Source organism: Dendropsophus ebraccatus, chromosome 5 (assembly GCF_027789765.1).
Source record: "Dendropsophus ebraccatus isolate aDenEbr1 chromosome 5, aDenEbr1.pat, whole genome shotgun sequence".
Taxonomy (NCBI): Eukaryota; Metazoa; Chordata; class Amphibia; order Anura; family Hylidae; genus Dendropsophus; species Dendropsophus ebraccatus.
The window spans coordinates 14,086,723-14,102,786 of record NC_091458.1 but is presented as its reverse complement, the minus strand read 5'-3'; the positions used below and the strand labels follow the sequence as shown (position 1 = coordinate 14,102,786).

General features: G+C 46.8%; 2 protein-coding genes across 2 annotated transcripts in view; both read left to right on the top strand.

Moving 5' to 3' along the window:
- The window catches only part of ACER3 (alkaline ceramidase 3), a 36,093-nt gene extending 30,525 nt beyond the window's left edge, over nucleotides 1–5,568 (top strand). The window contains exons 9-11 of the mRNA XM_069969542.1: nucleotides 2,271–2,375; nucleotides 2,474–2,519; nucleotides 2,919–5,568. Coding sequence (XP_069825643.1) covers nucleotides 2,271–2,375; nucleotides 2,474–2,519; nucleotides 2,919–2,972 — 205 coding nt within the window. The 3' untranslated portion in view covers nucleotides 2,973–5,568. The remainder of the gene's footprint in view (nucleotides 1–2,270; nucleotides 2,376–2,473; nucleotides 2,520–2,918) is intronic.
- A 5,393-nt stretch (nucleotides 5,569–10,961) lies between these two features.
- CAPN5 (calpain 5) overlaps nucleotides 10,962–16,064 on the top strand; it is a 50,502-nt gene continuing 45,399 nt past the window's right edge. Inside the window, exon 1 of the mRNA XM_069969539.1 lies at nucleotides 10,962–11,038. The gene's annotated coding sequence lies outside the window, so the exon portion shown is untranslated. The remainder of the gene's footprint in view (nucleotides 11,039–16,064) is intronic.

Below are 16,064 nucleotides of genomic sequence, written 5' to 3'. Positions count from 1 at the left end.
CTGTAATGTAGGCACAGAGAGCACTGCCTTCCTGTCTGTAATGTAGGCACAGATAGCACTGCCTTCCTGCCTGTAATGTAGGCACAGATAGCACTGCCTTCCTGCCTGTAATGTAGGCACAGAGAGCACTGCCTTCCTGTAATGTAGGCACAGATAGCACTGCCTTCCTGTCTGTAATGTAGGCACAGATAGTACTGCCTTCCTGTCTGTAATGTAGGCACAGATAGCACTGCCTTCCTGTCTGTAATGTAGGCACAGATAGCACTGCCTTCCTGCCTGTAATGTAGGCACAGATAGTACTGCCTTCCTGTAATGTAGGCACAGATAGCACTGCCTTCCTGTCTGTAATGTAGGCACAGATAGTACTGCCTTCCTGTCTGTAATGTAGGCACAGATAGCACTGCCTTCCTGTCTGTATGTAGGCACAGATAGTACTGCCTTCCTGCCTGTAATGTAGGCACAGAGAGCACTGCCTTCCTGCCTGTAATGTAGGCACAGAGAGCACTGCCTTCCTGTCTGTAATGTAGGCACAGATAGCACTGCCTTCCTGCCTGTAATGTAGGCACAGATAGCACTGCCTTCCTGCCTGTAATGTAGGCACAGATAGCACTGCCTTCCTGCCTGTAATGTAGGCACAGATAGCACTGCCTTCCTGCCTGTAATGTAGGCACAGATAGCACTGCCTTCCTGCCTGTAATGTAGGCACAGATAGTACTGCCTTCCTGTAATGTAGGCACAGATAGCACTGCCTTCCTGTCTGTAATGTAGGCACAGATAGTACTGCCTTCCTGTCTGTAATGTAGGCACAGATAGCACTGCCTTCCTGTCTGTAATGTAGGCACAGATAGTACTGCCTTCCTGCCTGTAATGTAGGCACAGATAGGACTGCCTTCCTGCCTGTAATGTAGGCACAGAGAGCACTGCCTTCCTGTCTGTAATGTAGGCACAGATAGCACTGCCTTCCTGCCTGTAATGTAGGCACAGATAGCACTGCCTTCCTGCCTGTAATGTAGGCACAGATAGCACTGCCTTCCTGCCTGTAATGTAGGCACAGATAGTACTGCCTTCCTGTAATGTAGGCACAGATAGCACTGCCTTCCTGTCTGTAATGTAGGCACAGATAGTACTGCCTTCCTGTCTGTAATGTAGGCACAGATAGCACTGCCTTCCTGTCTGTAATGTAGGCACAGATAGTACTGCCTTCCTGCCTGTAATGTAGGCACAGAGAGCACTGCCTTCCTGCCTGTAATGTAGGCACAGAGAGCACTGCCTTCCTGTCTGTAATGTAGGCACAGATAGCACTGCCTTCCTGCCTGTAATGTAGGCACAGATAGCACTGCCTTCCTGCCTGTAATGTAGGCACAGATAGCACTGCCTTCCTGCCTGTAATGTAGGCACAGATAGCACTGCCTTCCTGCCTGTAATGTAGGCACAGATAGTACTGCCTTCCTGCCTGTAATGTAGGCACAGAGAGCACTGCCTTCCTGTCTGTAATGTAGGCACAGATAGCACTGCCTTCCTGCCTGTAATGTAGGCACAGATAGCACTGCCTTCCTGCCTGTAATGTAGGCACAGATAGTACTGCCTTCCTGTAATGTAGGCACAGATAGCACTGCCTTCCTGTCTGTAATGTAGGCACAGATAGTACTGCCTTCCTGTCTGTAATGTAGGCACAGATAGCACTGCCTTCCTGTCTGTAATGTAGGCACAGATAGTACTGCCTTCCTGCCTGTAATGTAGGCACAGAGAGCACTGCCTTCCTGCCTGTAATGTAGGCACAGAGAGCACTGCCTTCCTGTCTGTAATGTAGGCACAGATAGCACTGCCTTCCTGCCTGTAATGTAGGCACAGATAGCACTGCCTTCCTGCCTGTAATGTAGGCACAGATAGCACTGCCTTCCTGCCTGTAATGTAGGCACAGATAGCACTGCCTTCCTGCCTGTAATGTAGGCACAGATAGTACTGCCTTCCTGCCTGTAATGTAGGCACAGATAGCACTGCCTTCCTGCCTGTAATGTAGGCACAGAGAGCACTGCCTTCCCGTAATGTAGGCACAGATAGCACTGCCTTTCTGCCTGTAATGTAGGCACAGATAGTGCTGCCTCCCTGTCACAATGTGGACGTTCTAGGCCCACTTTGATGTCAGGAGGGCAGCACAGCAGGGAGGTTTCGGCACATTACACACAGGCCACAGACATCCCGTAATTATCAGCCGGACTATTTCCCTAACAGACTTTCTCCTCATTAAAGTCTCCCGGGTCATTTTGCAGGGATGTCCGGCAGAAGATGCCCCCCGTCCTGGGGGCCGTGACCCAGTTCCACGCCTGGTGGCACATACTGACCGGACTGGGCTCCTATCTGCACATCTTGTTTAGGTAACTATGGGATTTCTTAGTTTTTTGGCTTTGCCATAGATGTCACCATACAGGTGGTCTGCGGTAATAATCCAGTGTTTGCTCCTCCTGTATTTCAGCTTGTACACACGGACTCTGTTCCTGAAATATCGGCCCAAGGTTAAGGTAAGTAGCGGTCCTCTACACTTCTGTCTGATTCCTGCTGAGAGTAGTAGTTCTGCTGGGTCTGAAAATATTGCAGAATGAGGTGGGGGCTAAAATCTCTACAAAGCCAGGGGCCGGCCTCAGAGGAGCAGGTCAGGCCCCTACCCCCGCTTAGTGTTGGGAGGGGGTGGAGCTTGGCCTTGTTCCTCCCCATATTATCCACAGGATAGGGTAGAGGTAGGGAACCTTGGCTCTCCAGCTGTTGCAAAACTACAACAGCTAAAGCTTTGGCTGCCCAGGCATGATGGGAGTTGTAGTTTTGCAACAGCTGGAGAGCCAAGGTTCCCTACCCTGGGATAGGTTATAACAGCAGACATGTCTGGTACGTCCTGACTCCTCTCTCTGGTCTTCCCCCTGCAGTTCCTCTTCGGGATGTGGCCGGTCATCATTGTCGAGTCTCCCAAGAAGCTTTGATGGAAGGAGAAGAAGCCACAAAAAATAAAGGAGAAAAAAAAAACACAAAAACATTCCACGGACTTCCTGCCTGAATCTCGGCCGATCTATGCATCGAGCGTCGGACTAACATTATATAATCCCAATATAGGAGGCAGCGACGCCCCCTGTATACAGAGGTATATAGCGTATACAGTACTGCCAACGTCATCCAGCAGGAATGACGGAGCCTGAAAGGAGCGACTGCCACTCCCATCATCCTTCCTATCACATGGGACTTCTAGTAACTACATATAACATTGCCTTTTTTGTGTTTTACGGGACGTGCAGATTATATCGCTGCCGTGATCAAGTATTACAGCCTCGTCCTCCCCCCGCGGGATGACCCCAACGCACAATCTGAATTATTGGGTGGTCTTTGGTGTATGGATAGTCAGGCCGTGTGAGCGTCCATGGCAGTCACTTATAACAGTGTAACATAAGGAGCGGTGTAGGTGACTGGAGGCTGGACTGTCTTAGTGGTTGCAGTACCTCTAAAAAGTATTCACGACCCCTTCCCCCAGTCACAGGATGGCAGGGATGGGCTTTGCATTTGGGGTGTGGGCGGGGATCCGCCGCCTTTTGCATGTGCAGATTGTTTTCTCTTAAAGGGGCACTTTTAGTGTTTTTTTTTTTTTTTTTTTTTCATTTCTTAAAAATCAACTGGTTGCAGAAAGTTATACAGCTTTGTAAATTACTTCTGTTAAGAAATCGTCCAGTACTTATCAGCTGCTGTATGTCCTGCAGGAAGCGGTGTATTCTCTCCAGTCTGACACAGTGCTCTCTGCTGCCACCTCTGTCCATGTCAGGAACTGTCCAGAGCAGGAGAGGTTTTCTATGGGGATTTGCTGCTGGACATACAGCAGCTGATAAGTACTGGAAGACTGGAGATTTTTGAATAGAAGTAAATTACAAAGCTATATAACTTTGAAACCAGTCGATTTTCGCCGGAGTACCCCTTTAATCCCAATCATATGCATGCATGCACGCTCGGCTTGGCTCAGCATCCATGTATACTAAATGAGGAGATGGGAGAAAGCTGCTTCTCTGCCTGAGACCATGAAAGGTTTAGCACGGTTAAATCCAACTACTGTTCGGGGGTCTCCAAGAACATTAAAGGAGCACTTGAGCACATTGTAGAGGTTCTTGTGTCTGCCATGTTCTCACCTGTCTCAGCTGATGCGGCAGAGCATGGGGTTTCAGCCATATTGATGTGTGTAGCCTCTCTGAAATGATTTCCGGATGCTGCCTACCTTTCCTATGAGGCATCCTTACACATTGCCCGCTCACCGCGATTCTTCCAAACCGCAGTAACGATGCACTTGTACTGTAATTTGTGCAATTATGGTAACATAGAAAATAGAGCCGTTTTGCTGCGATTTCATGGAAATCTAATGGAAAAAGGCAACATGTGAACAGAGGCTCAGGGAAGGTGTATAACTGCAGTATATTTCCATCGCATAGAGAGAGCGAGAGCAGCAGAGGTCTGATAGGAGGGGATGTCCTCCAATAGATCATAGGAAGTCAGCTGACCCAGTACAGACCGCTTCATCTGACACAGTAAACACTGTGGTTTTCTGGGGGTCAGGCTGGTGATCACATGACCAAGTTACAGTATGAGACATATGGGTGCAACTGAGCTGGAATGAGACAGATGGCGCTGTGAGACCAGTGATGATGAGTGTGCATGGAGCCGGCAACAGACAACCCTTCAGTGCTTCTTTATTGTTGGTGCCATCACCTTGTAGCTTGAACTTGATATCAGGTTGTATTCACATGTAGCAGATTTGGTGGCAGTTACTCTCTTAGGAGTTACAACAAATCATCTGCTGCATGTGAATACGACCCAAAGCCCCCCTGGTCCTGCGCTTCTCCAGCAGAATCCCCCAGGGTGGGCTTATTAAACTGCTGCCAATTTTTTAAAAACCTTTTTATGATTCTGCTTTTGCCGTGCGCATAGTCCACCCCGGATCAGTCATAGTCCACCCCGGATCAGTCATAGTCCACCCCGGATCAGTCATAGTCCACCCCGGATCAGTCATAGTCCACCCCGGATCAGTCATAGTCCAGTCCACCCCGGATCAGTCATAGTCCAGTCCACCCCGGATCAGTCATAGTCCAGTCCACCCCGGATCAGTCATAGTCCAGTCCACCCCGGATCAGTCATAGTCCAGTCCACCCCGGATCAGTCATAGTCCAGTCCACCCCGGATCAGTCATAGTCCAGTCCACCCCGGATCAGTCATAGTCCAGTCCACCCCGGATCAGTCATAGTCCAGTCCACCCCGGATCAGTCATAGTCCAGTCCACCCCGGATCAGTCATAGTCCAGTCCACCCCGGATCAGTCATAGTCCAGTCCACCCCGGATCAGTGGATCATGGAGTCATCACACCTCTATCCCCAGTTTCCTCCTTTCAGCCATTTCTCCATTAAATCCGCTGTGGTCTTCTGTTGTTACACGATGTAACCTGTATTGGGGAGGGGGGCGCTAATACTTTTTATAGGCACATTTATATGCCATGTATGCTTAGAAACAGTGCCTAACTTATTTTCTAATAAATTTTGTGCCTATCCTTTATGCTGTTTGTTTCTTGTGTCTTTTACTTTTTCTGTTTTGTTTGTTTGTTTTGGTTTATTTGTTTTCCTTTTTTTAGTTTGTTTTGTTGTTAAGATGTTTATTTTCGTTTGAGGGTTTTATAAGGTTGTGTTTAGCTGTAATACACGGTTATCACCACAAGAGGGCAGCAACACACTATAAGGCTTCTCAGCTTTCTCAGTTTTTTTAAAGTTTTTTTTCTTTTTTAAAGAATTGAAAAGAAAAAAAAAAGGCCTCTTACAACAATATGAAGATTTGTCTGCGCTTCAATGAGCAAACAAGAGAAGACCAGAGGGAAGGCGCGGGATGTGATTTCTCCACTGGTTCTTTGCCACCGCGCTACAATATACTGTACAGTACAAATGTCCTTATACTTATGAAGCTATGAATATAAAGTGACCACACCAGGGGGCAGTTATATTGAGGGGGCAATATGACAGCATCTGCATTTGTGGTGCAAATTGCACACGTAAAAGGGAACTACTAACTAAGAACTTGCCCCCGCAGCTATACATATGTTCCTGTATGGCCTCTAGTAAGGTTTTCAGCCGTATAAGTACTCACTATGAGCGTTACTTATATGGCCTGAAAATGTACTTTGTAAATCTTACCCAACTAGTCATGGGGGCGGTCCTCAGCTGCTAACTAGTCTTGGGGGCGGTCCTCAGCTGCTAACTAGTCTTGGGGGCGGTCCTCAGCTGCTAACTAGTCATGGAGGCGGTCCTCAGCTGCTAACTAGTCTTGGGGGCGGTCCTCAGCTGCTAACTAGTCTTGGGGGCGGTCCTCAGCTGCTAACTAGTCTTGGGGGCGGTCCTCAGCTGCTAACTAGTCATGGAGGCGGTCCCCAGCTGCTAACTAGTCTTGGGGGCGGTCCTCAGCTGCTAACTAGTCTTGGGGGCGGTCCTCAGCTGCTAACTAGTCTTGGGGGCGGTCCTCAGCTGCTAACTAGTCATAAGGGTGGTCCTCAGATGTTAACTAGTCATGGGGGTGGAAAAAAACTCTTCCTTACTCACACCTCCCTGGTAGCATCATCGCTCGGGGACGGCCGCTATGTGACACTACTGGCTCCTATATGCTGACACTCCCTGCTGTTAATCCACATTACACAACTCCTGCACACAGTATGAAATGGAGTGCGGCGGCCGTGTAGTGTACGGCCCTCAAATGGTTTTATATTTGTCTATATGCCTTATGGCCCTCGCCAGGAAAAAGGTTCCCCATCCCTGCTCTAACAACATACAGAGCCCAGTACAGACAATATACAACACCATCTAAATCCATACAGACCCCAGAGCAGACCATACCCAGAGATGAGTATATATAGGGGACCCAGCATCCAGTATATGGGAGAGATGAGTATATATAGGGGACACAGCATCCAGTATATGGGAGAGATGAGTATATATAGGGGACACAGCACCCAGTATATGGGAAAGATGAGTATATATAGGGGACCCAGCATCCAGTATATGGGAGAGATGAGTATATATAGGGGACCCAGCATCCAGTATATGGGAGAGATGAGTATATATAGGGGACCCAGCATCCAGTATATGGGAGAGATGAGTATATATAGGGGACACCGCATCCAGTATATGGGAGAGATGAGTATATATAGGGGACCCAGCATCCAGTATATGGGAGAGATTAGTATATATAGGGGACCCAGCATCCAGAATATGGGAGAGATGAGTATATATAGGGGACCCAGCATCCAGTATATGGGAGAGATGAGTATATATAGGGGACACCGCATCCAGTATATGGGAGAGATGAGTATATATAGGGGACCCAGCATCCAGTATATGGGAGAGATGAGTATATATAGGGGACCCAGCATCCAGTATATGGGAGAGATGAGTATACATAGGGGACCCAGCATCCAGTATATGGGAGAGATTAGTATATATAGGGGACACCGCATCCAGTATATGGGAGAGATGAGTATATATAGGGGACCCAGCATCCAGTATATGGGAGAGATTAGTATATATAGGGGACACCGCATCCAGTATATGGGAGAGATGAGTATATATAGGGGACCCAGCATCCAGTATATGGGAGAGATGAGTATATATATGGGACACCGCATCCAGTATATGGGAGAGATGAGTATATATATAGGGGACCCAGCATCCAGTATATGGGAGAGATGAGTATATATAGGGGACACAGCACCCAGTATATGGGAGAGATTAGTATATATAGGGGACACCGCATCCAGTATATGGGAGAGATGAGTATATATAGGGGACCCAGCATCCAGTATATGGGAGAGATGAGTATATATATGGGACACCGCATCCAGTATATGGGAGAGATGAGTATATATATAGGGGACCCAGCATCCAGTATATGGGAGAGATGAGTATATATAGGGGACACAGCACCCAGTATATGGGAGAGATGAGTATATATAGGGGACACAGCACCCAGTATATGGGAGAGATGAGTATATATAGGGGACCCAGCATCCAGTATATGGGAGAGATGAGTATATATAGGGGACCCAGCATCCAGTATATGGGAGAGATGAGTATATATAGGGGACCCAGCATCCAGTATATAGGAGAGATGAGTATATATAGGGGACACAGCACCCAGTATATGGGAGAGATGAGTATATATAGGGGACCCAGCATCCAGTATATGGGAGAGATGAGTATATATAGGGGACACAGCATCCAGTATATGGGAGAGATGAGTATATATAGGGGACCCAGCATCCAGTATATGGGAGAGATGAGTATATATAGGGGACACCGCATCCAGTATATGGGAGAGATGAGTATATATAGGGGACCCAGCATCCAGTATATGGGAGAGATGAGTATATATAGGGGACCCAGCATCCAGTATATGGGAGAGATGAGTATATATAGGGGACCCAGCATCCAGTATATGGGAGAGATGAGTATATATAGGGGACCCAGCACTCAGTATATGGGAGAGATGAGTATATATAGGGGACCCAGCATCCAGTATATGGGAGAGATGAGTATATATAGGGGACACAGCACCCAGTATATGGGAGAGATGAGTATATATAGGGGACCCAGCATCCAGTATATGGGAGAGATGAGTATATATAGGGGACCCAGCATCCAGTATATGGGAGAGATGAGTATATATAGGGGACACAGCATCCAGTATATGGGAGAGATGAGTATATATAGGGGACACAGCACCCAGTATATGGGAGAGATGAGTATATATAGGGGGACACAGCACTCAGTATATAAGAGAGATGACAAGTGTTATATACTCTTCTGCTACAGTGTGAGTGTGACGCCCTGAGAAGCTGTATACAGCTGTGTGACTGTTCTCACCCAACATCCCACAAACCATAGATGTGGCTGAAATCATATATACACATATACAGTATCCAGCATATATACACATATTCATATACAGTACCCACATCAGGACCCTAGAGAGTGATCATTCATGTAAGGACTGTTCATTTAGTTTAGGGGTCTGGTCTGGGGTCTGTATTAGTTTAGGGGTCTGGTCTGGGGTCTGTATTAGTTTAGGGGTCTGGTCTGGGGTCTGTATTAGTGTAGTGGTCTGGTCTGGGGTCTGTAGTTTAGGGGTCTGGTCTGGGGCCTGTATTAGTTTAGGGGTCTGGTCTGGTGTCTGTATTAGTTTAGGGGTCTGGTCTGGGGTCTGTATTAGTTTAGGAGTCTGGTCTGGGGTCTGTATTAGTTTAGGGGTCTGGTCTGGGGTCTGTATTAGTGTAGGGGTCTGTAATAGTTTAGGGGTCTGGTCTGGGGTCTGTATTAGTTACGGGGTCTGGTCTGGGGTCTGTATTAGTTTAGGGGTCTGGTCTGATGTCTATTAAATTAGGGGTCTGGTCTGGGGTCTGTATTAGTTTAGGGGTCAGGTCTGGGGTCTCTATTAGATTAGGGGTCTGGTCTGGGGTCTCTATTAAATTAGGGGTCTGGTCTGGGGTCTGTATTAGATTAGGGGTCTGGTCTGGGGTCTGTATTAGTTTAGGGGTCTGGTCTGGGGTCTGTATTAGTTTAGGGGTCTGGTCTGGGGTCTGTATTAGTGTAGTGGTCTGGTCTGGGGTCTGTATTTTAGGGGTCTGGTCTGGGGTCTGTATTCGTTTAGGGGTCTGGTCTGGGGTCTGTATTAGTTTAGGAGTCTGGTCTGGGGTCTGTATTAGTTTAGGGGTCTGGTCTGGGGTCTGTATTAGTTTAGGGGTATGATCTAGGGTCTGTAATAGTTTAGGGGTCTGGTCTGGGGTCTGTATTAGTTACGGGGTCTGGTCTGGGGTCTGTATTAGTTTAGGGGTCTGGTCTGATGTCTATTAAATTAGGGGTCTGGTCTGGGGTCTGTATTAGTTTAGGGGTCAGGTCTGGGGTCTGTATTAGTATAGGGGTCTGGTCTGGGGTCTCTATTAGATTAGGGGTCTGGTCTGGGGTCTCTATTAGATTAGGGGTCTGGTCTGGGGTCTCTATTAGTTTAGGGGTCTGGTCTGGGGTCTGTATTAGTTTAGGGGTCGGGTTTAGGGTCTGTATTAGTTTAGGGGTCGGGTTTAGGGTCTGTATTAGTTTAGGGGTCTGGTCCGAGGTCTGTATTAGTTTAGGGGTCTGGTCTGGGGTCTGTATTAGTTTAGGGGTCTGGTCTGGGGTCTGTATTAGATTAGGGGTCTGGTCTGGGGTCTGTATTAGTTTAGGGGTCTGGTCTGGGGTCTGTATTAGTTTAGGGGTCTGGTCTGGGGTCTGTATTAGTTTAGGGCACTGGTCTGGGGTCTGTATTACTTTGGGGGTCTGGTCTGGGGTCTGTATTGGTTTAGGGGTCTGGTCTGGGGTCTGTATTAGTTTAGGGGTCTGGTCTGGGGTCTGTATTAGTTTAGGGGTCTGGGCTGGGGTCTGTATTAGTTTAGGGGTCTGGTCTGGGGTCTGTATTAGTGTAGGGATCTTCTGGTCTGGGATATATATATATCTATATATATATATATATATATATATATATATATATATATATATATATATATATATATTTATTAGATACACTGCACTGTTTTTAATAATAATTATTGGTACAAAAATCCATGGTGTATTCCAATGCTCCCAACCTGCGTCCCTCCAGGTATAACTACAACTCCCATCATGCCCAGCAGCAGGTGATGTCTCCAGTATATTACACAGCGCTGAATCTTATAGTCTTATACAGTGCAGAATCCTCATAGACAGCTAATTGATAATACCGTATATACTTCCATCGCTTTATCCATTATAGCGTCTGTAATACGGGATAAGTTACAGCCGGGAACTCGTCAGGATCGCACAGACACTACATCTCCCATAATGCTCGGCGGCGGCCACGCCCTCCCCTCCCCTGTAGCCACAGGCTCCGCCCCCTGGTAGAGTTAGTAGCGTGCGCTGCAGCTGCGGTGATTGGCATCTCCCGGAGACGGTACCCGGCGCCTCATCCCCGGGGACAGGTGAGCACCGGCGGCCGGGCGGGAGAGACGGCTATTACACAACAGGCACGGGGCTGACCTGGATTAACCCCTGGATAGCCGGGGAGCCTGCAGTCTGCTCGTGCAGGAGGGGGCTGCTGTGTACCCTTATAATGTACAGGGCTCATACACTATTATACTGTTATTACAGGGCAGGAGGGGGCTGCTCTGTACCCTTATAATGTACAGGGCTCATACACTATTATACTGTTATTACAGTGCAGGAGGGGGCTGCTGTGTACCCTTATAATGTACAGGGCTCATACACTATTATACTGTTATTACAGGGCAGGAGGGGGCTGCTGTGTACCCTTATAATGTACAGGGCTCATACACTATTATACTGTTATTACAGGGCAGGAGGGGGCTGCTCTCTACCCTTATAATGTACAGGGCTCATACACTATTATACTGTTATTACAGGGAAGGAGGGGGCTGCTCTGTACCCTTATAATGTACAGGGCTCATACACTATTATACTGTTATTACAGTGCAGGAGGGGGCTGCTGTGTACCCTTATAATGTACAGGGCTCATACACTATTATACTGTTATTACAGGGCAGGAGGGGGCTGCTCTGTACCCTTATAATGTACAGGGCTCATACACTATTATACTGTTATTACAGTGCAGGAGGGGGCTGCTCTGTACCCTTATAATGTACAGGGCTCATACACTATTATACTGTTATTACAGTGCAGGAGGGGGCTGCTGTGTACCCTTATAATGTACAGGGCTCATACACTATTATACTGTTATTACAGGGCAGGAGGGGGCTGCTCTCTACCCTTATAATGTACAGGGCTCATACACTATTATACTGTTATTACAGTGCAGGAGGGGGCTGCTGTGTACCCTTATAATGTACAGGGCTCATACACTATTATACTGTTATTACAGTGCAGGAGGGGGCTGCTGTGTACCCTTATAATGTACAGGGCTCATACACTATTATACTGTTATTGCAGTGCAGGAGGGGGCTGCTGTGTACCCTTATAATGTACAGGGCTCATACACTATTATACTGTTATTACAGTGCAGGAGGGGGCTGCTCTCTACCCCTTATAATGTACAGGGCTCATACACTATTATACTGTTATTACAGTGCAGGAGGGGGCTGCTCTCTACCCTTATAATGTACAGGGCTCATACACTATTATACTGTTATTACAGTGCAGGAGGGGGCTGCTGTGTACCCTTATAATGTACAGGGCTCATACACTATTATACTGTTATTACAGTGCAGGAGGGGGCTGCTGTGTACCCTTATAATGTACAGGGCTCATACACTATTATACTGTTATTACAGAGCAGGAGGGGGCTGCTCTCTACCCTTATAATGTACAGGGCTCATACACTATTATACTGTTATTACAGTGCAGGAGTGCTCTGTACCCTTATAATGTACAGGGCTCATACACTATTATACTGTTATTACAGTGCAGGAGGGGGCTGCTGTGTACCCTTATAATGTACAGGGCTCATACACTATTATACTGTTATTACAGTGCAGGAGGGGGCTGCTCTGTACCCCTTATAATGTACAGGGCTCATACACTATTATACTGTTATTACAGTGCAGGAGGGGGCTGCTGTGTACCCTTATAATGTACAGGGCTCATACACTATTATACTGTTATTACAGTGCAGGAGGGGGCTGCTCTCTACCCTTATAATGTACAGGGCTCATACACTATTATACTGTTATTACAGTCTCTGAGGCTATTATATGGTTATTACAGACTGGTATTTACTTGTAGTAGTAGGAGAGGTCTGCTATCCCCTACAGACCAGGCATGGGAAATGTCTTACATTAACCCTTCAATCACCTGGGAGCCGGGCAGGATGAGCAGGAGGGGTCTGCTCTGTACCCCATATAATGTGCAGGGCTCAGACTATTATAATGTTATTACAAAACAGGCTATTTACATTATAGATCCAGGAAGCCCTGCAGAATGATCACAGAACTGGGGTCTTGCGGGAGGGTCCTGCTACCCCTGTCTTCTGTTATAAGGCTATTATATGGATATACTATATATAATGAGGCTATTATATGGTTATTACAGACTGGTATTTACTTAACCCTTATAGAGCCCGGCACCATGATTACTGTAATAGGGTCATGTAGGAGGGGCTGTTTGTTTGTCAGACCCCCCATACCCCCTCCTCTGTGATAGTATCCAGAGCTCACTGTCTATTATATAGTTATTACAGACTGATATTTACTTGCTGTTAACCCTTGTAGAGCCGGAGAGCTCTGCACAATGATCACTGTAGTTGGGCTGTTGTGTGTTGGAGTCCCCCTACCCCCCCTCCTCCGTTATAGTATCAGCTATAAAGTAGGGGGTTGGAGGTATTCACATCTCTCTATTATAAAGTTATTATAGATTGGGCACAGGACGTGTCCTGGATTAACCCTTGTGGAGCTGGGAATCCCTGCTGAATGATCACTGGGCTGGAGGCTTAGAGACAGGGACTTCTCCCTCACTTTGCTTATCCAGGTCTCTGAGGCCATTATATAGCTATTACAGACTGGTATTTACTCGCTATTAACCCTTGTAGAGCCAGGGCGCCCTGCACAATGATCACTACAGTTGAGCCTTGAAGGAGGGGCTGTTTGTTTGTTAGAGCCCCCTACCCCCTCCTCTGTGAAAGTAACCAGAGCTGCCTGTTTATTATAAAGTTATTACAGAACAGGCAGGGGGAGGCGTCCTGGATTAACCCTTAGTGATCCTGGCGGTCCTGCAGAGTGATCACAGGACTGGGATCTTACAAGAAGGAGGCTATTGTTGGGTAAATTCCAATACATCGATCCTTAGGCAGGGCTGCTTGGTTTTCAAAGGGTTAATCTGTTGAGTAAATAGCAGTCTCTGTGTCTAGACTGTAATAACTGTATAATATATAGTGCTGTGTATATTATACTACAGGAGGGGGTAGGGGGGGGGGCGCTAATAAAGACCAGACCCCCTTCCAGTAAGAATCATATACAGGAATCCTTAGGGAGGACTTCTTGGCTTTCTAAGGGTTAATCTGTAAATATCAGTCTTCATGTCTGGACTGTAATAACCATATAATAGGCTACTGAGAGCTAGATATTATTAGATGATGTAAGTAGGACTTGGGGGGGGGGGGGGGGGGGTGTTAGAGGGTAGACCCCCTTCCTGGGTGTTATACTGGGCTCCCTGGTTTTCAGAGCGTTAATTCAGAAAGTAAACCACATACCTGAACTGTAATAACTATATAATAGACAGTGAACGCTGGATATTATTAAATGAAGACGGGGCATTATTATAAAGCAGAGCTTTCCTCTATGACTCCAGACTAGCGATTATTATGCTGCAGCTACTTGGGTTAATATGTTCTGTAAATTTCCAAACTGTATAATAGTCTCTGAATATTATAACATGGGGGAGAGGGGGTCTAATAAAAAGCAGCCCGTCTACATGGCCCAGCACAGTCATCATTCTGCAGAGATCCTTGGCTCTGCAAGGGTTAATAGATTAACTAAACACCAGTCTCCATTCCTGAACTGTAATAACTATATATCAGACACCGAGCTCTGGATGTTATCATAGAGTTAGAGGTAGGGGGCTTCAATAAAGAGCGGACTTCTTTCTGTAAGTACAGTAATCATTCTGCAGGGATTCAGGATATATTCCGTGCCTGACCTGTAATAACAGTATAATAGACTCCGAGCTCTGCATGTTATAATAAAAAAGTGGTGACTAGGGGGCAATGTAATAAACAGCACCCCCCCCCCCCCCCCCTACAAGATCCATCAACAGGGATCACACTTCAAGGCTCCTTCTCTCTGCAAGGGTTAAACTATTAGATAAGATTTCCTGTGCCTGTTCTGTAATAACTATATAATAGATACAGAGCACTGCATAACACAGGGAAGAGGACTCCCTTATATTAAGAGCAGACTCTTTCCTTACATGGACCCCATTTTTCAGGGCTTCACAAGGGTTAAGAGATTAAGTAAACACCAGCCTCCATTCCTGAACTGTTATAACTATATATCACACACAGAGCTTTAGCTTTGGCTGTCCAGGCATGATGGGAATTGTAGTTTTGCATACGTTCCCCATCTCTGTTGCAAAAGGCATGATGGGAGTTGTAGTTGTCTAACTTCTGGAGAGCCACCGGGCGGGGTACACTGTCTCCACCCCACACTGTGTCAGATTGAGATGAGTTGAGCCAAATGACAAACTCTGCTCTGCTGTGTCTCATGTTAGTAGAGTAGCAGTAAGCCCACCCCAGTACAGATCTATAGGGAAGTGACTGAGCAGGGGTCCTGGCCTATGTGTCTTCCAAGAGTCCTTGGGGCCAAATGTGGGGTTGTCATTCATAACCTATAAACCGAGGGTTCAGATATCATATCCCATAGACGTGTAATGGGATCCACAGCCGACGCACCAGGAGAAAAACAACTTACAGTACATGAAAAAGGTGAAAAACTATATCTTAATATCTTGAAGTTACAGGCCCCAAAGCCTGAGGCTGCACTACTGATATCAGTCTCTACACCAGGGGTAGGAAGCCTTGGCTGTTCAGATATTTCAAAACTACATCTCCCATCATGCCTGGACAGCTGAAGCTAGAGCTTTGGCTGCCCAGGCATGATGGGAGTTGTAGTTTTGCAACAGCTGGAGAGCCAAGGTTCCCTACCCCAGCTCTATACCCTGCCTGGCTTCAGAAGTGTAAGAGTAAATGGGGATTTGGACCCCTACATGGTCACCATGACCACACTGTAGCTGCCAGAAATCAGAATGGGGAATGTTGTCAGAATCTCTCAGTACTGCAGCCTCAGGCTTTGGGCCTGTAATGTTATTTGGTCAGCTTTTTAAGAGTAAAGTATTATATATGCCTTTTATATTTATATCCTTTGTGTAATAGCTTGAGACATTACAGATCCAGAGGCCTGAGGCTGCACCACTGACATCAGACTTGGCCTAGCGGGGAATGATTGGAGTCATACGTGGTTTCCATGACAACACTGTACCTGT